General features: G+C 40.7%; 1 protein-coding gene across 1 annotated transcript in view; it reads left to right on the top strand.

The window, feature by feature from the left end:
• ano3 (anoctamin 3) overlaps positions 1-19,672 on the top strand; it is a 51,849-nt gene extending 32,177 nt beyond the window's left edge. Inside the window, exons 10-27 of the mRNA XM_061823615.1 lie at positions 476-582; positions 1,661-1,716; positions 1,799-1,920; positions 3,858-3,992; positions 4,104-4,200; positions 5,261-5,321; positions 7,729-7,811; positions 7,963-8,103; positions 8,371-8,535; positions 8,696-8,732; positions 8,856-8,967; positions 10,448-10,505; positions 10,730-10,827; positions 11,001-11,158; positions 12,391-12,543; positions 13,103-13,253; positions 13,333-13,522; positions 15,843-19,672. Of these exons, the coding sequence (XP_061679599.1) occupies positions 476-582; positions 1,661-1,716; positions 1,799-1,920; positions 3,858-3,992; positions 4,104-4,200; positions 5,261-5,321; positions 7,729-7,811; positions 7,963-8,103; positions 8,371-8,535; positions 8,696-8,732; positions 8,856-8,967; positions 10,448-10,505; positions 10,730-10,827; positions 11,001-11,158; positions 12,391-12,543; positions 13,103-13,253; positions 13,333-13,522; positions 15,843-16,025 (2,107 nt within the window). The 3' untranslated portion in view covers positions 16,026-19,672. The remainder of the gene's footprint in view (positions 1-475; positions 583-1,660; positions 1,717-1,798; positions 1,921-3,857; positions 3,993-4,103; positions 4,201-5,260; positions 5,322-7,728; positions 7,812-7,962; positions 8,104-8,370; positions 8,536-8,695; positions 8,733-8,855; positions 8,968-10,447; positions 10,506-10,729; positions 10,828-11,000; positions 11,159-12,390; positions 12,544-13,102; positions 13,254-13,332; positions 13,523-15,842) is intronic.
• The last annotated feature ends 6,848 nt before the right edge of the window (positions 19,673-26,520 follow it).

Below are 26,520 nucleotides of genomic sequence, written 5' to 3'. Positions count from 1 at the left end.
GCCGTCAAGTCACTCCCGTGGGAAGTGTTTGTGCAGACACTCCACCACATGGTCACTCCTGCCCCGTTTGCCATATCTGTTAGCAACATACAGTCATGGGCGTATTTAGTCATTTGCGGGCAGAAGGACTGAAGGAGTCATGGGAACCTATGCATGCGTGTACTGCAAAGATTTCGAATGCCATTCATTTTGATCAACTAAAAAGCGTGAACTATAATTACTGCTTTATTAAAAGAAATGTCAGTAGCCAGTGATGAAGCCATAAGACGTTTTGTGGCCCAGGCAATTGCCTGTTTCCTTAATTGTAAATCCACCAATGTATACAGTATGAGTGTTATATTTTGTTGTGGACGATGTGCGAATGAATCAAAGATTTGCAGTGTGAAACCAATAGCGAGTGTTCACAATTTGGATAATATCGATATCTTTTCAAATGATGAGCAGCTAATGGTTGGTGCCATTCATCTCCAAACAGTTTCACTATCAACAACAGAGAGACCTTCTTCTCCAACTCCACCAGAAGCAGAATAGTCCATCATGTCCTGCAGCGCACTAAATATGAAGATGGAAAATTAAAAATGGGTATGACACCAACATAAATGTTAGCGTTCTAAAAATAACACTCTGGCATTGTACCTTATAAAAACAAAGGAATTACTTACAATTAAAAATAAGAAACGATTTTTGTCACACTATGAATTGAATGGCCATTGTGGTTCTCATTCCAGAGTGCTTGCCTGAGGTAAGACCGATAAGAGAGACGGATTGTTCCTTGAGACGTTTTAACTCCTCTCTCAGCTCAACAGTGCAGCAACAACATTAGTCGTTCTATGCGGAGGATAAAGACTATATGACTTCGGGCACAGTATTGTTATAGTTTGTGTGCATCTGTTGCTGCATTGTCTGTTTTCAATACACTATTTAAATGGTCCTAACACTGCAACAAAACTATTTAATGTTAGAATTAAGCGCATGGACTGAAAGTCCAAGTTATGTGATTGTTTGAATTCGCTTTGTCTTATGTTTAGTCTAAAAGTAAACTTGAACCGGCAGTGGCAATAAACAGCTTGAAGCCTCTTTTTGAAGAGCAGTTCTTGCTCCAAAATGTAATCATAAGTTATTGAGGTTTGGACAATTAAATTTCACCATAAACACATGCTAACAATTTATTCTTTATCCATTTATTTATTTGAGCAAAGGGGGATTGACAGTTTTTGGGGGGAGGGCGGCCTAAAGCACTCCTAAAATAAGGCATTGCTAATCAAAGCCTCGCCAGTGATGAACTTCAATAGATGCCGCATTAATATTTTAATAATACCAAACCACTCTCCGGTGAGAAATTCAGCCGCTCCTCTTGATTTCGCTTCCTTTTCATCGAGGGGGCAACAATGCAAAAGAAGGCATAATTCCTTTTAATTCATATTTATTTCCGTATTTTACAACGCGCATAAATGATGGCCCAATTTCAAATAAAAACAAATGGCTGGTGGGTTATTTCCATATGCAGGCACTTATTTAGAATTCATATTGTTTTACCGCCTCTCACGGGTTTAGGATACTGATGAATTGTTACTGCAGAGGAGCAGCTTTGCTCAAATAGGAACCCGAGGCTCGGTTCTTGACTGATTCAAACTGCAATCTGCACCCTATTGCCCCACAGGTATCAACCGCTTACTGGGCAACAACACATACGAGGCTGCCTTTCCTCCACACGAGGTAACAAGTTTAGAATTTGCGCTGAAAAAAACTTTCACAAACTCCAGCTAATCTTCTTAGCTTTGTTCTGTTTTCTCGTCAGGGTGGATACAAAAGCAGACACCCCATTAAGACGCACGGTGCCCAGAACCACAGGCACCTGCTTTATGAGCGCTGGGCTCGCTGGGGAATCTGGTACAAGTACCAGCCTCTGGACCTTATCAGGTACTCTACTTTTGGATGAGGTAACATTTGTTTTCCCTCACTTCAAGTTGTGTATCCTAATTATTAGCCACAGGTTGGCTTTAAACACATTGAAGTGGAGGGACGAATAGTAACCAAGTTTGCCTGTTCACACTCAAGAATTACAGTAGTCAGTTCTGTGAACATATTCATCTGTCAAACACTCCAGGTTTTAAAAGTGCCTCAGTAAACTCCTGCAAAGCGGAATGAGAATGAAGCATAAATTCCTGCCACCTGCATGAGACACACAAAACAAATAGTGTTTGTTCTTCACCTTCCACAAAGATTTGAATGACTTGGTTTTAACGAACAGTTGCCAAACACATCAGTACCTCTTGCTAAGAACAAGAGCAATTCAATACAGGAAAATAAAGCAAGGTTATAATGAATTTGTATTTTTTAGTCAGCTGAAAAAATCATAATTCTAATGATACTATTTGAATTTAAGAAAAAAAAAATCATAAAAGACTTGAGATATTCATGCTTCAAGGGGGCACAGACTCAAATCACTTCACAACTAGCAGCAGTTTGGCAGATAGTGAATAATTCTTCAAAAAAAGAGGCTTCAAGCTGTTTATTAGCAAAAAATAAACAATTGCACGTATATATTTAAAAAACAAATAGCTTAGCCTTTAAGTGTGCTAGCCTGATGCTAATGCTAACACATATTGGGAAAGCATTGAAGTGCTAATGATTAGCATCTACAGGGGTGCCCAGACTTTTTTTTACCCCAAGATCTACTTTTCCAGCAGCCAGCCTCTCGCGAGCTACCAATGACGGGGGTTGGATAGATGATGCTCCCACATCATTTTAAGGTTTATGTTATGTTGCCTACTATATTTAAAATACAGAATTAACTTTTTGTGCACTCTATTGTCTGTCCTTACATCCTGGATCAGGCTGTGCCAAGGTGGAATTTAAAAATTATACACCACCTCATCCTGCCCTTTCTACTTTGACTTCGAACCAGACCTTTCCCACTCGGACAAGAGACAATCTCGTCCAGTATAACCACTTTTTCTTCGATTATTCACATACTCCGACAGTCATTGCATCTTAAAACAAGAGCATTTCTTTTTTTAACTTTCTCCATTAATATCGAAAGTAAACATAAGCAGCATGTCTAGCTCGTCTTTGCTCTATGTTGCCCAGACTGTGTTGCTAACTAAAGTAGCGATGGTGGACGCTGTCGTTATAAAACACATTGATGAGCTGCGTAAGTACTGTAACATTTGTAAGTATGAGTGTACGTCTTTAAGAGTGGGGGGGCGGGGCGGCTGGTGTAAGGTAAGCTAGGAAAAAGAGAGCGTTGGGGAGCAGCAGTCATTTTTAGAGAAAGTTCCGTGTGCAGTTTAGAGGGAACATTGGCTGACATTTTTTTTTTTTTTTTTTTTGGTACGCCATCCCGCGATCGACGCATTGAGCCCCCCTGATCTACATTATATGCAGATGTTATAACCCTTTAAGCAACAGATATTCAAACACAAACGGTGAAGCAACGGTGAGCACATAATATAAAAATATTGAGGCAGATATTTTTAATCTTCTACGAAGAATTACTGCTAAGGGGGTTGAGACGTAAATAGCCATTGAATTGAAGAATAAGGTGTGGCAAAAAATACTTTTTTAAAAAATATTTAATTACCTCCAATGTTGTATTTTACTCCAGTTTTAAAGAGACAGTGACCGCTATACAGTTTAAAACATAATTAAAACAACCTTTTACACTACGGATCTAGCAGGAAGCTATACAGCATTATTGTTTTTCATCACTGCATCGCATCGCAGTACTTGATTTATGAGCCCAACACATATTCTTCTGACATGACTACTGCCTCACCGCTTCCAGTCTTAATAATCATACTTGCTGAAGCTGCTGTTTAACAGTCGATGCGTTCTTCTCTCTCTGCCACGATCAGGCGTTACTTTGGAGAGAAAATCGGTCTTTACTTTGCGTGGTTGGGCTGGTACACGGGCATGTTGATCCCCGCTGCTCTGGTCGGTGTGTTTGTCTTCCTTTACGGACTCTTCACCATGGACTCCAGCCAAGTCAGGTCAGGTGACACCCTGTGTTTATTGCCGTACATTGAGTCTGCATGTGGTGAAATCAAATTAAAATGGTTTGAAACTGAACTAACTAACTAACAAACTGCTTCTCCCTTCAGCAAAGAAATTTGTGAAGCAAACACAACCATTATGTGTCCAATGTGTGAGGAGACCTGTAAGCCGTGGACACTGAGTGACAGCTGTGTATATGCAAAGGTCTGCTATTTTGTCTTGTCTGCGTTGAGTGATGATTTTTCTAAAATAAAAACACTATGAGGCTCTGTTTTGGTCCATTTTGGTGCCACCAGATGCAGTTTACTGTCATTGTGGAAGGTATTCAAAGCACTTTATCCACATTTTTTTTCTGTTATTATCTTATTTCAAAATACATTAAATTTGTTTCTCCTCAGAATTTGAGGCAAATCAACAGATAATGACAACACGACAATTTTTTTAATTATTGTTTTTTTGCCATTTATCCATTATTTATGCTGCTTATCCACACAAGGCTCACAAGAGTTCTGAAGCCATTTTTGGGCAGAGGTTGGGTGCACCCTGAACTGGACACCAGCCAATCGCAGGGCACACATAAACAAACAACCAAGCACAGTCAGATTCACACCTGTGGGCGCGTTAGAATCTCTAATTCACATACCATCCATATTTTTGGGATGTGGGAGGAAACAGGAGTGCCCAGAGAATCTCTTCAAGTTAAAAGTCCATCATAAATTTTATTGTAAAGCCACGACTAATTGATAATGGATCATTTTAAATATCTACTAAAAAAAAGATGTAAATGTAATGACAATAAAGCAAAATCATATCTACCAGTAATATGCATATTAGAATAAAATACATGCCACATGATACAGGCATACTTTTATTTATTTTCCTACGCATCATCATTTTCACACAAACACTGTAACACTCTTCTTTTTAGATTTTTTTTTAAAATATATCACACCAATCCATGCAAATATTGGATCACCCACAAATAATAACATATTACATATAGTCTATTAGTATTGTGATTTTTCACTTATTTACAGGATAAGCAGTTCAGAGAATGGATTGATGGATGATATTTACATTTCAGATTTATATATAGATATATATTTTGGGCAATTTGTTAAGGATGTAAATTAAGTGACATGCAATGTTATAAATGAGCGGCCATTGTAAAAACAGTTCATGTCGTGGCCGGTGAGTGAAGATGTGAAAAGAATATTGTGTGGGAAGCCTCCATGTTTGAGCTAAACCTGTGTTGTGTGTCAAGGTGACCCATCTGTTTGACAACGGTGGCACTGTTTTCTTCGCCATCTTCATGGCTATTTGGGGTAGGTCCCTTTTTTCTATATTAGGACAATGCTCTAAATCACTTTTGGGATTCAAGTCTACTGTATTTAAAATCAGCACACCACCATGCATTCACTGTATGTACACATTTTGCAGTGTAAATGTGATATATATACATATCCATCCATCCATTTCTTAGCCGCTTTTCCTCACAAGGGTCGTGGGGTGTGTGTACGTGTTTATGTGTGTGTGTGTGTGTGTGTGTGTGTGTACACAGTATACAAGTGATGTGGACTATGAATGTTACATCTTTCTTCCCAAATGACAACTAATAACCTGTATCCAGAGGGAACACTTGGCACATAGTTTTCTATGTTTGGGCTTAATGAAAGCAGTAGGGAGCCCAGAGAGGTTCCAGCTTGCTAACTGTGGTCCGTAGCGCAGAAATCTGCATGACGGATTTTGGCAGAGAAGACCAAACTAGGCAGTAATGCACCGCAGAGTGCACTCAAGGTCTAGTGCGTGTGCGTGCGTGTGTGTGTGTGTGTGTGTGTGTGTTTTTAAAACATTGTTTTGCCCTGGAAAAGCTTTTGTGGCTCTTAAAAGTGGGTCAAGTTATAATAAACTTCGACATCTTGAACAGCCATCATAGTTGTTGCTTGCATGTTGGAGCTTTGGAAGCCAAAATAGTTACGACGCGCGCTGGCCATGACCTCAGGTAGTGCTGCACTCGCTAATAAGATCCAGTACTGTGTAAGGATTGGATCAACACATACAGTACACCATGTACAAAAGTAGATAGATAGATAGATAGATAGATAGATAGATAGATAGAGATAGATAGATAGATAGATAGATAGATAGATAGATAGATAGATAGATAGATAGATAGATAGATAGATAGATAGATAGATAGATAGATAGATAGATAGATAAAATGTGTTTTCTATTTTAAAAAATGAGCTCAAGATAAACAATTTTAGACCTTTTCCAGCACGTACATGTAGAGACCAACTTTCAAAAATGTGTTTTAGAGAGGGGATGTAAAAATAAACAACTGATAAAATGGTTGCACAAGTGTGCTGCACCCTTTTATAACTAGTAATATGTCTGTAGTCTGAATTAGCCAATCACATTTAAACTCATGAAATGCAAGTCAGCACACATCTGCCACACTTTAAAGTGCCTCTGATTTACACCAAATAAAATTATGTTGTTCGAGTGGGCTTTTTCTGACATTTGTGTTGTCACATCTTACTTACTGTTCAATGGTCTGCAGAGAACCTCTACAGCATCAGGGGGGTTTCATCTTTTAAAAAGTCAGGAGAAAGGTGCAAAAGAATAAAAAAAGCATTAAATGTACAATGGAACACAATGATGACTTTCATCATTGTGTGCAAAAAGAATGGCAGGACAGTGACATTAACAAGAACTGGATGTTCCTCGAAAATTCATGAAAAGATGACCAGAGAGGCTGTCAAGAGGCTGGCAGCAACACTGAAGGAGGTGCAGGATTTTCTGGAAAGTAGTAGCTGTTCACTTCATGTACCAACAATGTTAAAAACTCTTGAAATCTCCCAAATGCATCTGGGAAAATCTGTTATGGTAGGATGAAACCAGCTGTTTTTTATCTTCAGCGGTCTTGGTCATGGTAGAGGAAATTATGAACCGTTCCAAATGTAAGTCACTGTTAGCACAGGACCTTTTTCCTTCTGCTAGAAAACAAACAAAATGGCAGGAAGAGTTTACTAGAACATCTAAACTTTATTTGTGGGTATTCAGAAGAAATTCAAATGGTGTACTCATGGCTTTTTAACATGGGCTTGGATGGGACTGGTTCATTCTGAACACAACCACGTACTCAGTTATGAGGGTGTGCACACTTGTGCAACCACAATATCTGTGTTTAATTTTACTTCCCTTCAGGCAAAGATTTCCCCTTTTTTTCTAAAGGATTTCATCATATAGTTGCAAGATACCAAAAGGCCTGAATCATTCATCATTTTACATTTGGTTGCATGATCCACTACTGTTCATCATTCTGGTGAATGCGGTCTAATCTCATTCTACCTAATTCTTTTGTCATGTTGTATGCTGACATTTGTTGTCAGAAAGGGCAGAAATTCTAGACAGCGTCGCTGGTTTAGTATGCTCCTGATATCACTGTGGAGCAATGCAACAAAAGCAAACAATGCCTGTACCCATAAAAGATTTTGAACGTAAAAATGGATCTTACTGCATCAAAGAGATTAAGGATTTAGGATTTAACAAGCACACTGGATGTTTTCTTTGGCCACAGACTGAAAATGTGTGAGGTGCAGGCTGTAATGAGCATCAGTCCTGACGGGTTTACACGTATTTGGATGTTCCCTTTGATTCTGCCCATAATTAGCACTCGGACTTATGTTGTAACTCAAAGCCGATCAATAACGCGATGGATCCCCGCAGCCACCGTCTTCCTGGAGTTCTGGAAGAGGAGGAGGGCCGAATTGACTTACGACTGGGATCTCATTGACTGGGAGGAGGAGGAGGTAAGTTTCAGCCAAAGCCTCAAATCTAGATCCACTCGCGCCTTTTATGATTTTGGTGCCGTGCGTCATCTCAATATGACACCGCCATTGTGTTCGGCTCAGAGCGTCTGCAGTTCAATAGTTCAGAACCACAATGTGTGTCGTTCACCAGGAGGAGCTGCGGCCTCAGTTTGAAGCCAAATATTCGAGAATGGAAAGAATCAATCCCATATCTGGCAAGCCCGAGCCTTTCCAGCCTTTCTCAGACAAACTCAGCCGACTCATGGTGTCTGTGTCCGGAATATTCTTCATGGTAAACCCTCTGATCTCTCAATAAGCTGCCCAATGCAGCTTTTCAACGCACAGTGAGTGTTGAGTGTGTTATTATTCCGTGTGCTTCCACTGGAGTGATGTGCCGTGCCGGTTGCGGAATGACATCCCCCCCTGCTGGACAACATATCATGGCACATAATGATAATAATAATACATTTACACAATACTGTACAGTAATCATCTCAGTGTATATTTTTCGGCGTATTTTAACACCACTAACGGCCTTTTAAAAATGCCCTTTCCTTAGATCTCCCTGGTCCTAACAGCCGTGTTTGCCGTCGTGGTTTTCCGTCTCATTGCCATGGAGAAGTTTGCCTCGTTCAACTGGCATTTTGTGAAGAAGAACTGGCAGTTTGCCACCTCGGGCACTGGCGTCTGCATCAACTTCATGATCATCATGTCTCTCAACGTGGTGCGTTTCTGGACAGGAGGATCATCTGGCCAGCAAATTTTCCGTGAAAGATTTACAGTATTTTTGCAAGTTTATTCTACGAAATGTGACATCCAAAACTGGAAAGGTTTTTTTTTTCCCCTGCCTTGTCACTCATTCTCTCCTTTCTCATTTTTTTCAGGTGTATGAAAAGGTGGCCTACCTGTTGACAAATTTAGGTGAGCTCCGTTCATTTACTAACATTATTCTAGCGCTTGTCCCAGATTGTTGACAAGCCTTTATTTTTATTTTGGGTTTTTTCCCCCTCATCCACACCGCACCGCCCTTACCTCCCCTTGCAGAGCATCCAAGGACAGAGTCTGAGTGGGAGAATAGTTTTGCTCTCAAGATGTTCCTCTTCCAGTTTGTAAATTTGAACAGTTCCACGTTCTACATTGCATTCTTCCTGGGAAGGTAGGCCGGTTGCCACGAATCACATTTCATGTTTTTACAGTGAAGAAATGTTGGATCGTGCAAAGTGTTTACTTTCCAAATCACTATTTCAGTAGATCTACCAAAACACCCTTCCATTCCCTTCTCGATGTACCGTATAGTAACAGTATATGCACGCAAATGATCAAGTGGACACACTAAGGAGGCAAAGTAGCAGCACATTTCTAGCGAAAGGTCCAAATACCGGTAACTTTCCATTAGATGGGCAGTGCCGCAAATCTGCATTTGACACATTTTGTCGGAGAATGTGTATAGAGGATACTACATGTGGGATTCATACAGAGTAATGGGTGGAGTGTCACCATGACTGAGTGGTTAGAACATCTGCCTCATGCTTCTGTGCTTGGGGGTTCAATTCCAGGGTCTGGTCTCCCTGTGTGACTTGTGGGTTTTTTGTTGTTTTTTTTTTGCAGGTACTCTGGTTTGCTTTATTGAAGACTCTGTATCATCCTTAGTTTTTTGTGTGTGTATGAATGATTGTTTTTATTTTGGTCCATGGGCCCACCTGTCCAAGTTGTACCCTGCCCCTTGCCCAAAGTCTGCTGGGTTTGGCTCCAGCTCAGCAGCAATGCCAAGGAAAACCAGTATAGAAAACAATCGATGGCTGGCTCATTTGTTGTACTTGTTTTTGTTATGAAAATACATTTTCAATTATGTGTTTATGAATAGGGTGCCACGATGGTTCAGCTGGTAAAGCGTTGGCCTCACAGTTCTGAGTTCCCGGGTTCGAACCCGGACCCACCTGTGTGGAGTTTGCATGTTCTCCCCGTCCCTGCGTGGGTTTTCTCTGGGCACTCCGGTTTCCTCCCACATCCCAAAAGCATGCAACATTAATTGGACACTGTAAATAACCCCTAGGTTTGATTGTGAGTGCGGGTGCTTGTCTCGATGTGCCCTGCGATTGGCTGGCAACCAGTTCAGGGTGTACCCCGTCTACTGCCCGTTGAAAGCTGGGATAGGCTGCAGCACTCCCCGTGGCCCTCGTGAGGATCAGCGGGAAAGAAAATGGATGGATGGATGTGTTTATGAATAGAAGGAATCAACTTTCATTGAACATCGCATACAAAATTGCCCTGAATATTTGCCCCCAAAGCAAAAATAATTTTGCAATGCTAAACCCGCTAATACTACACTGCAACAAAAATGTATATATCTATGTTGCGACATACAGAGACAGACAGAACAATTATAGTAAATCCTCTTCCATTAGGTATACCCTTTATATACATAAAAATAAAAATCACATATCTTGCTACTCATATGCATTTGTGTGGAAAATGGAATTCCTCTGTATGATGTCACACATACTTATGAAAAGCCAGGATATGTGAGCACAAGTTTTTATTGGGCCCAATTGAGTGTTCTTCCGTCCTGCTTAGAATTCATTGGTTTTCCTCTAATTGGATTTCTCAGTTGAAATTGCCGGTCTCAATCTGTTTAGGTTTGCCGGAAGACCTGGAAAGTACAATAAACTTTTTAATCGGTGGCGACTGGAGGAGGTGAGTGCAACCGTGCATCAATTCAAGTGGGTCATTATTTGAGCTGCAATTCTAATTTGCTTTAATGAAATGTGAATCATCCATCCATTAATTATGCTCCTAATATAAAACTGTTGCAGATTTTTTCCGGCTTCCTGATCAAGTCAAGGATGTTGTGTGCAGGGCATGAGATAGTAATATAGTAACAATTCGTTGTATTTATTTTATCATTATTTTTACCTAAGTGTCACCCGAGTGGCTGCTTGATCGATCTATGTTTGCAAATGGGAGTCATCATGTTTTTCAAACAAATCTGGAATAACTTCATGGAACTCGGTTTTCCGTGAGTATTATTTTGCTATAATGTTTTTTTTTAATTCTTTTTATTTAAATGTAATTGATTGTAAAACTCAATATGTATTCTTTACAACTCGTGTCACAAGTAACACATGCCGAGACGACATCCTTGCATTGTTTACTGCATTCTCATATCCCGTTGGTCTGTTGTCATCTCAGGTTGCTCCATAATTGGTGGTCTCGTCGGAAGATGAAGAAAGGGGGGGGCGCCGGAGGGCAGAATGTGGAGAGTAAAAGTCAGCTACCTCAGTGGGATAAAGACTGGAACCTGCAACCCATGAATGCGCACGGCCTAGTGGACGAGTACCTTGAAATGGGTGAATCATTGTACATGGACAATAGTACTGTTGAAAACATACACACACACACACACACACAATGTAAACAACTCTGCCATGTACCAGGAAAAGTTCTGAAGCAATATTCAGCTTACAAAAAGATAATACATTTATGTATTTCAAAATAAAAGGTCGCTATCACGTTATAACATTATATGTCATAACATGAACCATATCACGTTATAACATGATAGCGACCTTTTTTTTTTTTTTGGTGTGGCACCACTACGCTTCTGTACGTTTTTACGGAAGCCGATAGCTGCCACACCAAAAAAGAAAAAGTTGCTATCACGTTATAATGTGATATGTCTCACGTTATAATGTGGATGTTTCATGTTATAACATGCTATGTTTCACGTTATAATGTGGTTAATTATACGTTGTAATGTATGAGTGACTTTTTTTGGGGTTTGTAATAGCGTACAAATGCGTAGTGCTGCCACACCAAAAATAAAAGGTCGCTATCATATTCTGACACGACATGTTTCATGTTATAACATAATGTGTTCTGTTACATAATACGCTTGTGTAACTTCATGCTCACTGATTAAAATACATTTATTTTGTATCACATGTTGACATGACATGACATGGCATGACATTGTTGACCTGACCTGTTTTCCTCGTCAAACTTGCCAGGAACTTGCTGCGATCGACCAATCAGAGGACATTTTTGTGGGCCAGCTTTGGTGAATTTGAAATCTAAATGGTTAAAGAAACAGTGTATGTTATGTAGTTAAATACAATAGTAGTAGTAGTACAATGTAGTTAAAGTTCAAAATTCACCAGCACAACTAATTCTGAGGCCACAGAGAGGTTAGATTCACATAGCAGCACATACAGGTTCAAATTTGATTATATATAAATATATACTGAATGTATAAGATTAACACTCACGCACTGGAAGCAGTGCAGCCAAGAGAAATCCAAAAAGAAAACATAACAGACAATGTTATGGAACAGGTATTGGAATTTGTAATGTAAATGTAGGTCAGCGCTTCTCATAGCGTTTCGGCTGGCAGATAAAGGAAAGGTCAAGTCATTAAGTTATTCAGAAAATTGTACTGGAAAGAGGATGTGTACTTTAATCTTCAAAATGAATCACAACATTATAAAATAAAATACAAGAAAATTACCCAATCTGATTGGGCACCGTCTTACGAGGACTAAAATGTCGACGCATGATGGAGGGAACTGTGGTCTCCCCTCAGTCCTCCAGTTTGGCTTCACCACCATCTTCGTCGCTGCCTTCCCGCTGGCTCCGCTCCTGGCTCTGCTCAACAACATCATCGAGATCCGTCTTGATGCCTACAAGTTTGTCACCCAGTGGAGGAGACCCATGCCTGCCCGGGCCACCGACATTGGTGAGCCTGAGCTCCGACGCTCCCTTCACGCTCATTCGATTTTTTTATTTTTTACATTTTGAAGTTCTTTAGGATTGTTAATTATATCAGAGTGTTCTGGCTTTTTCTTGCCTTTGTTAACGCTCAGTCTGGCATGACAAGGAAATGGGAATTATTTGGTCCAATAAGTGCCTACACACACCTAAAGTACATTTTGGAGACTCTTAAATGTTTGTCATTAGATAAACAAACGTATTTTGGGCCAACATCTGCATGTACATTTTAGTCATCTTTAATGACCTGTTTATGCAATATGGCATTTTAGTACTTCTACAATTTGGAAGTTTGACTTTTCTATAATATTAATGTATTTTCACCAATAATCTAAAGCTATTGGAAGGCAAAGTACTCCTTGCAGCTGTAACTAAATGATATTTCATGACCACGAGTGCCCCCACTTGTATAGTCGGGCGTGAGCATGACATAAAGCTTATTAAAGTGATCTGGAAAATATTGCCACATATGAGCAGTATGCCATAATTTGCCCAGACATTTTAAATATTAATCGCGCACTTGGCAGGTATCTGGCACGGGATCCTTGAAGGCATCGGCGTCCTCGCTGTCATCACCAACGCCTTTGTCATCGCCATCACTTCTGACTACATCCCTCGCTTTGTTTATGCCTTCAAATATGGACCCTGCGTGGACAGGGCGTATCGTCACGACGACGAGTAAGCGAACAGGATGTCAATCGTGTCGGCGCAGTGATTTATCTGCAGGTTTGCTGAATTTTCTCCTTTGGCCCTGCAGGTGTTTGCGAGGCTACATGAACAGCAGCTTGTCATTATTTGACATGAGCGTCCTGACGAACAGCAGCGAGTCCGAATACTGCAGGTATCGGGACTACAGAGCCCCACCCTGGAGTGCGGTGCCCTACGAGTTCACTCTGCAGTTCTGGCACGTCCTGGCTGCCAGACTGGCCTTCATCATTGTCTTTGAGGTATGGTGATGATTCATTTTTATTCAAGTCACTGTTAAGTGAAAATATGTCTTCTAAATCTGACATACCTTAGCAAAAAGTGTTCTAAACAACCCTCCCAAGTTTGAATAATTCAAAACAAATTAACTAGGTGTATCAAATGTGGCTTCAAAAATGGTATAAAATCAAGTTGTGGTCTCCGCTCTCAGGCGCTGTTTGCGTTTCCGCCAATTGGGCTGGACCCTTCGGCCCAGTCAGCTGGTGACTGTCAACCAAGCTGCCTCTTCCAGAACCAGAAAAATGCTACTTCCTCTATTATCGTACACATAACCACATGCAGTCATTAGAGACGGTGGCACTGAAGAAACAACAGGAAGCAGAACTGAAGGTGGCAGAAATGAAGATGTTAAGGTTCTCGCTCGGAGTGAGCAGGTACGATAGGATTAGAAATGAGCTCATTAGAGGGACAGCCAAAGTTGGATGTTTTGCTGACAAGGTTCGAGTGAGCAGAGTTCGATGGTTTGGACATGTTCAGAGGCGAGAGAGTGAGCACGTTGGTGGTAGGGTGCTGAGGATGGAGCTGCCAGGAAAAAGGGCGAGAGGAAGACCAAAGAGAAGGTTTATGGATGTGGTGAGGGAAGACATGAGGGCAGTTGGGGTTAGAGAGGAAGATGCAGGAGATAGGCTAAGATGGCAAAAGATGACACGCTGTGGCGACCCCTAACGGGACAAGCCGAAAGGAAAAGAAGAAGATAACCACATGCAGTCATTGATGGTGTTGTGATATATTCGCCTGACTTTGTCACAGACAGTGTAAGTAGGGCTTTTCCGCACCCCGACAACGAGGCGCTCTAATGCGACCATGGCAGCACAAAGCCCTGATCCCTGATCTCAAGTCCCTTTCTATCGCCTTCTGGTGCGTCTGGCTATCCTTACAGGACATGCGTGCACTGATGGTCTGACAACAAGGCACTCTAAAGCTACTATGCCAGTGGACTGAAAGGAATATCCATTTTCTGGCTTTAATCATAGCAAGCTCGCTAACTGCATGCCGCACTTGTGTTGAGAAATCACTGATGGCATCGAAGGCAGTATTATTTCATAGCTTTGAAAAAATAAAATGGAAATAATCAAGCAATGAACTCAAAATTAATTACTTATCTTAAATCATCTTTACCTTTGAAAGGATTTGAAATGCCATAAGCCTGTTCCTGCTTCGCCCCAAAAATCTAGATAAAAGATATTTTAAAATACTGTATAAAAAAATACAGTAATGACATACAGTAATTTAACTCATTTGTAGGCAGCGTCCCATTTTTGGGACATCATGATTTTCACGCAATATATCCTTCAGCATATCAAATTTTGAATTGTTTTAATCTGAAGCCATAATTTGGTATCAAGAGAGGATAAATCATCGGTCAAAGTTATTTCCTTTTCCTTCCTGACCCAACATGGCTGCCTCAAGTACACATGGAGCGTTTTCCAAGAGAGGAAAGGGAGAATAGTCAGCATGCAACCAAGTTTGTCTTCAAAATGCTAATCCATCAGTATTATTAATGCATAAGTGTTGTTCTAGAATAAGAATTAATTAATAAATATATCTCTAGTATGTACCGCTTCACAGAACTGATAACATACTCGTCCCAGTTTTGGGACGCTGCCCGCGAGAGGGTACATCTTTTTTGCCCTTTGTTTTATGCGTTAAACGATAAGTGTTTTTTCCTTGATTGTGACTTGTTAGGAGACTTTTATCTCAATCAGGCAAAAAATTGCCACCCTGCCCATGAATGGGTTAATAGAATGTGAAGAATTGAACACCTTCTGCCACAATTTTGCTTCAGTTCACCGGGAATTGTGCTGCTCCTTCTGGCGTGCATGCCTTGCCACCGGGGAGCAGAATAATACACAAATACATGGAGCATCAACCACGGTAATATTAGTTGTTCTTCACAGTGGATAAAGAATATATGCCTGTGAGTATTGTTATGTTGTCTGTTTGCACGTGTTGCTCCACTATTTGTGTTCAAACAGCCTTTCAACGCCGTAACTTCGATTCTATTCGTAATCCTGTCTGTGGCAAATCGAAACGATGGCTCGTATCTCGAAAAATTGACATCTCAAGGTGCCACTGTATTCTATAGTGTTTATTATAGCACTGCTGAAATAACAGTTTTAATGGTGGCCAAAGTCTTGAGAAATTGTATAAAGTTGCTTTCATGAAGTCCCTGCACACAAGAACAGGACTCCTAATTGAAGACAACTTAAAGCGTTGCCTTTGCGTGGTCATTAAGTTCCATTGGAGCGAATGTAACGTCATCTTGGTGAACCCTTTCCTCAGCACCTGGTGTTTGGCATCAAATCCTTCATCGCATACCTCATTCCGGACATGCCCAAGGACCTTTGTGACCGAATGCGCAGGGAAAAGTACCTCATGCAGGAGATGATGTATGAGGCGGAGCTGGAGCACCTGCAGAAGGAGCGCAAGAAGAACGGACTGCGTTATCACCACGAGTGGCCTTAACTTTTGACCCCCTCACGTCTTCACCAGACGCCACGCAGCCCCTCCGCTCCCGCTTGCCTGCTTAATGTTCAGCGGATTCACCAAAGACTTCACATGTGACACCTCCGACCCCCCGCCTCTCTCAAGCTGCTCCACCGTGAACACGCCCTCCCTCGCCATCTGTTGCGGGGTTGGCGCCGCTCTTGTGTTCCGACGCCCTCCTCGATCCGTCGCCTGGCTTCCTGCAGTAGCATCCCCCCACCCCCTTGCCCCCCTTCTGCTGTGTCTCATGGCCTCACTGCTGTTTCACCACTGTAATGTTTACTATGCATATGAAGGGCTGCAGCGGTTCACTTCGTCAGCCATCTTGCACTCTCTCTCTCTCTTTCTGTGTGGCAGCTAGAACTTTGTCTGCTTGGACTCGCCGGTCCCGTGCATGTTTTCAGTTTTCTCGCCGAGCCTCAGCAAAACTGCGGCGGTTTTCTGGTCATTTCGTGACGGGAATGATTCCAAATAGAACAGACAACGTTCCTGCAAAGTGACTGCGTATCGCCCTCCCAGCATGCTGAATTCTCTTTCTGGCAAGATGTAAAACAACAGCACTCATCGTGGAGAATTGTCAAAAGCAGCCCTGGAAAGTGCATGGTAGTGTTGTTGTTGTTGTTGTGTCCTTTCTTGGTGCCTGGTTCATGTGCGTTTGTTTGTTGTGCTACTGCTGAGCTTGACTGCCTTGAGTTTGCAGGATGTGAACTTTTTCGCGATATGATTGTGCCTACAGTTGTGCACCGACATCACGTGTGCCTGTTTGTGCTGCACGTGCGCTTTCAAGTGCAACAAGTCCTCTCTCTCTTAACTCAAGAACCTTCTAGAGTAGACTCTGCCGTCCGGGTTTATTTTGGACGCGAGTCGAACACATTTAGGTACCTACTGCGGTCTAATGGCTCTAAAACAACAGCGTCTGCCGTAACGTAACTCCCATTATGTGCGTCGTGTGCACGCAGGGGCCGCAAATCTGCTTTTCCCTCAATCTACGCCCATGGCCTGTTTTTCATCTGTTATTGGAAGGGCTGAAGCATGGTTGAAACTTGGATCGTTTGGACATACCTGTGGCTTGGATGTTCACTGCACAAAGAACATCGACGCACCGTTGTTCACTCACCCTCTCCCAAAAAAAAAATAACAATGCACTTACACATTTATTCCGGAGCAAAGAATCCCAGCCAGCGGCAATTTCACCTCTGTTGTGATGTTAATTGTTCCGAAGTTTCAAAATTTGATCGCTTCAAAGGAAAGCTGCCTGTCATTGTCTCAATCCGACCGCAACAACTTGGAAAATACGAGTTACACATTCTGCGGCATGACTAAAAGCACTCAAAAGTACAAACAAAAATATATTGCCTAATTTCCAGTCAGAATATGTCACTGTACTCACAGGATTGTCTAAATACTCTACGAGTGAAACAGTCAACAGTGCGGGAATTGACTTAACTACTACTAACTTGACATTGGTCAAATTGTCGGGAAAAGTATACACAGCCGCTATGTTTTGTCTTGCAGAATCTCAGTCCATTGAGCATCTAAGGCATTAACTAATTGGGTTTTGTTAAAACATACTTCATGACAAAGATGAACGTGCTAAGGCACATCTCTGTCCTGGGTGGCTTCTAAAACATTTCCCGTACACTAATTGATTCATTAAGTCTGTCCTCTGGAAGGGAACATTTTCTAAAAGAAAATGTTTACGAAAACCAAACAAAGTGGACTAGATTGTGTTTCAAGTGTACTGGTCAAATGTGTCCTTGTGTACTGTACATTTAGTCTTACTTAGTAAGGCATGTATTCTGTACTTATGTTTTATTTTCTACAAATGTACAAAGACCTATTAGGACCTTCAAATTACAACTCAAATTCCAAATTTTAAATCTTAAGTGTCATATGTCGCATTAACTTTGTCATTTTACATTGGGGTTCTTTGACTTCCATTCAGAAGTAAAGCAAAACAAGAAACTATCATTTAGTTTGTGTTCATACACTGTTCAGTGGGAAGCATGAATCGCAAAGGATTTATTTTTAATCTGGAAAAAGAGAAACATTCATTTGGTTATCAAAGATGCGAGCATTGCCACCAGGCTCGTCAGACAATATTCGTGTTGCTTTAAAACCTTTTTGGTATTTCTTGTATTAAAAGTAATCATTTTCTATTTTGGCGGGAAACAAGACAACTTTGCATGGTAGGGTTTTAAATTTTCCCTCCAAGTTGTATTATTTATAACATTTACTTTCAGATAAATGTTACATTCACAAGGTGGCAAAGTTAACAGCTGATTTGCACATCTGCCTCACAGTTCTGAGGACTTGGGTTCAAATCCAGGCCCCGCCTGTGTGGAGTTTGCACGTTCTTTCCGCGCCTGTGTTGCTTTTCTCCGGGCACTCCGGTTTCCTCCCACATCCCAAAAACATGAACGATCTGTTAATTGAAGACTCTTAAATTCTTCAGGGTTCACCAGTGCACCCGCCGCCCTAGTGAGGATAAGTGGTACGAAAAAATGGCCGGATGGATGTTACATTTACAAAAGCAAATGGGATAAAAAGAAAATAATGGATCCAATGTCAGGATGCTAGGGGAAAATATACATTCTACTATTGATTTTTTTTTTTTTTACATGAAGTCATCCAATTATGTTGCTATTCAATTGTATGTATATATATATATATATATATATATATTTCATGAGGTATTCATTAATGTTCCTGTTATTTTGTTTTTGCGATTTGTACTCACCCTCAGATGTCCTGTCTGCATTTCTCAGGTGTTTTCTGAACGACTGCTGATGATCAAATTTTCAATCATATTTTCTACAGTACAATCAAGTGGTGCATATGCAATGATGCACCTACTAAGAGCATGTTTATTTATTTATTTTTTTGTTTTTCTTTCAGTAGATAAATCTTGAGCATATTACAGTTAAAAAAAAACAGCAACAAAGATTGCTTTCATGCTGTTCTCACCAATAATGTCATTTGAAAATCATTTTTTTATTGACTCAAGAGAGACTAATCATTAGGAAGCTAGTCCAGGTTAGCTACGATGTGAACAGTGAAAAACTATGCATGTTGTAATCCTTGTACAGTCAGTCCACTTTGCATGATTTAGTGCCTCCTTTGAGCAGCACTAACATCTGTAAGTTTGTCTTAAACATATCACAAGCGTTTTTGTTTTTTTTTTCCAGACAGAAGGTTTTAGGGAGCCAAGGCAAAATGTAACTTGGGCCGCGGGACCGAATTTTATACAGTGCGCCTGTTTTCTAGATTTAAAAAGCAAAAGAATTCATGAAATCGCTTCAAAGATGAGACGTAGAAATGCAGACCCAGATTCAAATTGTATGAATTGGAATTCTATAAGGCTGTCATGGATGGGCTCCTTCACACAAGTATGAAGTGGACACAGCGAAAGAGTAGTAAGACTAATGTCTCCTACTGCTCTCGACAATAGCACAATGCGGGTGTTGTGATCATAAGTGACAACAGCGTGACATTGCACTCTCTCAAAAGAGGGGATTGTACTTGAGCAATTTTTTACATTTTCATGAGCGACAGGATGTGATATGAAGTCTATTAGTAACATGGTTTACTTCGTTCTTGTTTACATGTAAAAAAATAAAAATAAATACAGCATATATTGAAATGTATAAAACAATGTATCATAAGATAATTTGGATATCACTCTTTTCTGTAATAAACCATGGATTGTATCTTTTGAATTGAAATAAGCTCTGTTTATTTATTATTATTAGCGTAATAACACTAGAAGTGTTGGCGATATGATTGTATGAGTGGAAAAAATACTGACTGCGTGAGAGCATAAAAAAATCTGTCGTGGTCGTGAGAGAGAAAGAGAGCATTTTAGGAGTGTACTGGGTATGAGTGAAAAATATTTTGTGGCTTGTAGAGCAAAAACAATTCCAATGTGTTTTTCAGGCGGCACGGTCATACAGCTGGAAAGCGTTGGCCTCACAGTTCTCAGGACCGGGGTTCAAATCGTCCCAGGTTCAATCCCAGCCCTGCCTATGTCGAGTTTGCATGTTCTCCCCGTGCCTGCGTGGGTTTTCTCCGGGCACTCCGATTTTTTCCCACATCCCAAAAACATGCAACATTAATTGGACACTCCAAATTGCCCCTAGGTGTGATTGTGAGTGCAGCTGTTTGTCTCTGTGTGTCCTGCGATTGGCGAGCAACCAGTTCAGGGTGTACCCCGCCTCCTGGCCGTTGACAGCTGGGATAGGCTCCAGCACTCCCACGACCCTTGTGAGGATAAGCGGAAGTTGATGGAAGAGTGTTTCACGAGTGTGTATGAGAATCTTCCAGTTTTGTATAAGAGCATTTTAGCAGTGTGTGAGAGCGTTTTAGTCGTGCAGTGTACATGAGCCAACAAATGTTAGTAGTGTATGTATATTTATTTCATTTGGGTGTGAGTGGGGGAAAATAAAATCCACAGTGAGTGTGAAGAGTGTTTCACTTCTGTGCGTATGAGAGGTAGTTAAGTGCCTGATGGCCTCTCATACAGTGCATTTATTCTCCTGTGTGACATTTATATCAACATAGAGGAAATATATATTGTATATATAAAGTATATACATCTGAGTATGTGCCGATGTGCACAATTTTGCCTCCACAACGCGATGGTAAGGACTGACAAGAACGAAGCGTTTCATAATGCCTGGATATTAATCCCAAAACGAAGGCAAATGCCAGACGTGTGTATCCATGGAGATATGCAAATTTGTGTCGATCAAAGTGATTGATGTGCGGCCCCAGCTGAGCTCTTTCCTCGATCGAGGGACATTCGAGTAAGGCTCATAAGTGCTGCGTCTGCACGCAAGTTTTTGCAGATTTTGTTTATGGAGCAAGCTGATTTATTTCTTTGCTCCCACAAGATTCCACTTTTCTCCGCATGTAGAAATAATGGTTTTTGTTTGTTTTTTTTTTTTTTTTGTATCGCTAAACGACTACTTGAGAAGAAATAGTGGCTTTTCTGGACTTAGCATCAATCCTGCTCTCCAGTTGTTTTCAACTGCTGAAGAAATCTGCTGACATCTCTTTTTATCTTGGAACAACACATTTGTTCTCTTGTTTATTTACAAATTTGCTGGCCGGCACGCAAAAGACACATCAGAGATATTAATGAAATCTTATCCTCCAACTCCTTCAGAGCAGTAGAAGTTGTGTGCCACGGGGAAACTTTAATACGTTAAACCCTTTTCCATTTGAAAATGACAACTTCAACTAAAAGAAGCAAGAAAATGGAGACAGATATCAAGAACTTAAGTCACTGTGTTAGTGCAAAATCCAAAGTAATCTCTTACATATCCATTAGACTCAAACAAAATTAGAAGTTGATTACTCAACTGGAAAACTCAAATATTTACAATCCCGCTTTTCACATAAAGTAGCAATTTTGAACCACTCGTTTGAATGGCTTCACATAAATTTTTAAAAAAAAGAAAGAAACTCTAGCTTACCTTAAAAAGTATGCATAAATATTGTCACAATATGTGAAGAAACTGAGTAATGGCCAGCGAGGGTCAGTATGATCGAGGCATAAAGACAAACACTGCATGGAGATGGTCACGAGTTATTCATCCATGCGCCACAATAACATAAGATGTTCTTCACAGATGATGAAGAAGAACCGTGAGTATTGTTTTATCTGTCTACCTATGTTGCCCCACCATTTGTGTTCAAACTTCCAATGCGCAGAGTTATTAACTGAAGCTATTTGTTCGGTCTTTTTTAGCCTAGGCTTTTGTATTGTGTGTTAGCCTTAAAGGGCCACTGACACCAAAAGCATGAGTTTTAGTATGTTTTTAGTTTACAAAAAAAAAAAAAAAAGGCAGCCGGAATAGACCCATCCGTTTTTTTCACCACCCAACATGATTTTGACATACAGATGGCAATATAGCTTTTTGTAACTCCCGCCATGAAAATCGTCTCGAGGGATTTGTTTTGAAGAAGAAGCAGGAAGTGATGTTATCAGGCGGTTTCGTGTGTTTATACCAGTTTTACCTGGGGGAAGGTTGCCCGATGATCCTTCGTGTTAGCCAAAATGCCGGCTCGTTGTATTGTTGGATATTGTCCGAACACTCGGAAGGATAGATTCATTCTTCATACTTTTTCAAAATACCCAGTTCATCGTGAAAAATGGATTGCACAGGTGCAAAGGATGAGAGCGCCGTGGGTTCCAAATGACAGATAGGTGTGTATACAACTACTAAAAAAAAAAAAAAAAAAAAAAGAGCTTCCGTGTCAGAAGGGGCGTTGGCAAAATCCAAAACTCTCTGTTGTCCCTCTCCCCTAGCAGGTGCCATTACGTGTTTTCAATGGCAAATGTCCCAGTGTGACGTCTGCTGATGACGTTGCTGGCAATATGGCTACCACTACAATGTCGAGTGAGACTTCTGCAACTTTGGGCATGGATGACACGCTCTCTGTTCATATGTACTTTTTCGTATAGACATTGAAGTGACTAATGTTATATGTATTTTTCATTAAATATCTATTTTACAATGTTTACAGGGATGTCATTTGGGCTTTAAGATAAACTGATTTATCTAGTGCGTAATTCTCTTTGCTTTATATTTTGTTTAATGGTAAAAATCCACTGGGGGCAGCAATGAACAGATGGAAGCCTCTTTTTTTTTTTTTTTTTTTTTTAAGTGTTGTTTACTACCTGCCATACTGCTGCTTGTTGTGAACCGAGTCGAGCTGAGATCCCCGATGCCATACAGCGGTGGCATCCCAATATTTTTGCTCATAAGTCAATGGAAAAGTTTGACAGATTGGAGGCTTGTATCTCGAAAAGCTCTCAAGGCACCACTGTATCAACTAGTGATGAGCTGCCATTTTGTTTGAAGGTTTTCTCTTGTTTAGGTTGGTCAGGAAGATAAACAGTTGTATTTTCTTTTCATTACTTATTAGGGTTACATTTGATGACTTTTCTTAACGAGAAATGTTGTGTTTGTTGTTTTGGCTCCGGGTCACCCTGAAGGCTTTTTGTTAGAGCGCTGGTAAAGTAAGTCATTATTAATAAATCCTTTTAGTTCCATGACGTTAAGTGCCTCTGTGGCTGCTTGGGACGAGGGAGCTGAGACCACTGCTTCATGTTTTTTTTTCAACCCCCCCGAGACAGGGTTGGGCCTGAGCCACGACAAAAGCCTCTTTCATTTTTGTTTACACACAGCATATACCGGTAGTTAAGCCGATAACATTTCAAATAACATCACATTTTTTTAGAACAGCCTCTAAATTGTGTAATTATGATACCAGATTGTGTATATATTATACTATATAAGGTATTGGAAAGAGTACTCAGTGCGATGCACTATAGTTGAATATCACTGCACAGTGCAACATAAGCAATTACGGACATTTTCAAATTAATAGTATCAGAGCCTTTTTTCTATCAAGCAGAGCTTTTCAAACGGCTCATGATTGGATTTTATCAGACAAGCGAAATGTTGAGTTTATTTTCCACCAGGTTGTAATTTACTGCCCTGCTAAAAAATGTGCTTTATGTGTGGAATCTGTTTTACCCGACAACGTTATTGTAAATTCTCTTTTTTTTTTTCATAGCTGTAACCCCAGCAACACAAACCGTTTTTTTTTTTTCCATGCACAACACAATTATTAGGTTATGACCACCGTGAGCAAGGTTCCATGATTGACACTGCTACACTCGTACATAAAGATGGCGGCTTAGGGAGGGAATCATAGCTATAAATCAAGCTAAACACGTATGTGAACAGGACAAGGTGGTAGTAGGATTGGCGAGTACGTATGAGCTAGTTGCTAAAAATCATGAGTGGGTGATTCTTCCAGGGAGTATTTCATAAAGCTGAGATAGTATGTAGTTTCCCATTCACGCGCATCTTGTTTTGCAACATGTACTGTAAAAGTCACTGATAGTGTAGTGGTACACACGCCTGCCTTTTGTGTGGGCAGTGTGGGGTCACTTCCCGCTCAGTGATGGTGTTGATGACTGACTGGTGACCAGTAGTCCGCCTTTTGCCCGAAACTAGCTGGGATAGGCTCCGGGTTTCCCGTAACCCTTGTGAGGATAAGCGGCTTGGATAATGACATGACATGTCTCCAAAAACTGGAGTCGCCTCCAAAAGGGGTGTCAAGAGAAAAGCATCAAAAGAGAAAATAATATATGATAATAAACAATGCTAAATAAACGATCAAATGCGGCGTGACTCCAGCAGTGTCCCAGTCTTTATCCAGTTTTATTAGAACTGCATAGTGCTGAATGTTCAGAGCCAACAAGGCGTTTCCTGCTGACCCGAGCACTATCAGGCGTGACCTACATTTACGAGCTAAAGTTTAATATTTGTTCCATGAAATTGTATTAATATATTCCCAGCAGGCGGCATGGTGGATCAGCTGTAAAGCGTTGGCCTCACAGTTCTGAGCACCCAGGTTCAATTCCAGCCCTCCCTGTGTGGCGTTTGCATGTTCTACCCGTGCCTGCATGGGTTTTCACCGGGTACTGCCACATCCCAAAGTGTGGCTGTTGTCTGGCTCCATGTGACCTGTGATTGGCTGGTGACCATTTCAGGGTGTACCCTTTCTCCTGCCCATTGACCGCTGGGATAGGCTCCAGCACTCCCGCAACCCTCGTGAGGATAAGTGGCTAAGGAAATGGATGAATGAATATATTCCTAGCAGTCTATATTCTCTTCATTTTGGAACATTTCTCTTGGCTGAACTGTTTCTAGCACTGTATGTGAACATTAGATTTATTTTTTTTTAGTCCAATCAGATCTCAGCGTCTCTGTGCTGCCATGTCAGTCTAATCTGCCTAGCGCCTCTGCAATCAGTAGTGCTGTCTAATGTAAAGTAAAACTCTTATCAATGACCATTTATTTAACCAATCAGATTTAAAATTCATCCTCGCAGGGCTAGATAAGGTGACCCATTATGATACGAGTACGCTGTAATTCATTCTGTGATGACACTCGTAACGCAAAACACTTCTATCTCAAATTACTGTATTGTAAGAGGTTGATTAAGTCTGCACTGGAGGTTTTTCAAGATAGAGAGGATGCATGGAGCACTTATTCGGTCATGGTCTCTGTCAAACTCCCCCCCAATGATTGATCCTGCTCACAGTCCACAGGAATTAAGTGCAGCTTAGCAAGGTAATCGTCGAGCCTACTGCGGTCGTAGCTCTAAATCCAGTTGAACTGCAGAGGACGAAGAAGTCACAAAACTCAAGTCCACAAATCAACACAGTGGGAAAAAAGTTGGATCAGAAGCAAACTTGAAAACAATGAAGTAGGCTGATGTGGACCGTCGCAAGAGCAGCTCCATCAAACCAGGTCAACACCACTGAAGATTTTCTGGGTGAAAGGAATCTCTTCACTCATCTCCTGACTCACTTCGGTTTACTTTATTTTAAAGTTTCTGCCCTTTTCCCCAAATAGTCTCTGTTTCCTTCCCAGACACATTTGCGAAGCGAGCCATCTGGCAGCTCCAGGTAAGAAAAATACCAAGCTCTTGGTCAGGATTTTCACACCAATGAGACATTTCAACCACTGCATACCATAAACCATCTCATATACTTGTACATTTTCACAGCAGCTTTGCGGTTTAGGCTTGATGGAAAATGCTGAGAAGAAAAAAGAAAAGTGATCTTCCCTTGTTATGCGAGGGCTCGCACTGATGGACGACTTCTTCCTTGCTTGGAGGAATAGAAAGATGACAAATGGTCATGTGTGGGGGGAAGTGTAGGTTATTTTATATTGTAATGATAACTTATATGTAGTTGAAGTGTTTAAATGATACACTTTTGCAAACTGGGCACACATCAACTAACCATGCACATGAGCTTATTCTTTTTTTTAACAGGGTGTGTAGGCGGAATATGGAAGCGTTTCATTTGGCTAAAATGAAGACAGAGTGAGAAAGATACAAAAAGATAAGTTTTGAAGAGAGACACAGCAGTATAATACACTTACAGTACACTACAGTGTGTAGTGGTGTGTGTCTTTTTGTGAAATGTGCACCGTCCTTCACTGTTTACTGTGAATGCACAATAGGAAATCTGCTGTCTTTGAAATCAGGTAACATTTCACTTCACCATTTACAAGTTCTTCTCATCCTCTCTTCTCCCCCACCCTGCAAAAAACTAAAACTAAAAAAATCCGGATCAGTGTGAACTCTCGACACCTCTCCACCATTTATTTGCATGTGTTGTATATAAATGTACCTAGGCTCAAAATGATATTGTATATTCATTTGTGCAAGTGAGCAAAATGATGCCATTGTCGTGTTCTGATTTGTTTTTCTTTTGAAAGACTTGAGACTAATAGAAAATGGAAAAAATCTTTTATATCATCATGTAAAAAGAAAGGGGGTCGTTTGTAGCTATTTGTCAAAATAGTCACCATAGTTGTTGGTGACAGTTGCACTTGAAAAAACAGATCTTTAAAACAATTAACCATCTTTGACTATATCT

This window comes from Syngnathoides biaculeatus, chromosome 6 (assembly GCF_019802595.1).
Source record: "Syngnathoides biaculeatus isolate LvHL_M chromosome 6, ASM1980259v1, whole genome shotgun sequence".
In the NCBI taxonomy this organism is placed as follows: Eukaryota; Metazoa; Chordata; class Actinopteri; order Syngnathiformes; family Syngnathidae; genus Syngnathoides; species Syngnathoides biaculeatus.
The sequence above is the reverse complement of the archived record's forward strand: the minus strand, read 5'-3'. Positions and strand labels throughout refer to the sequence as shown.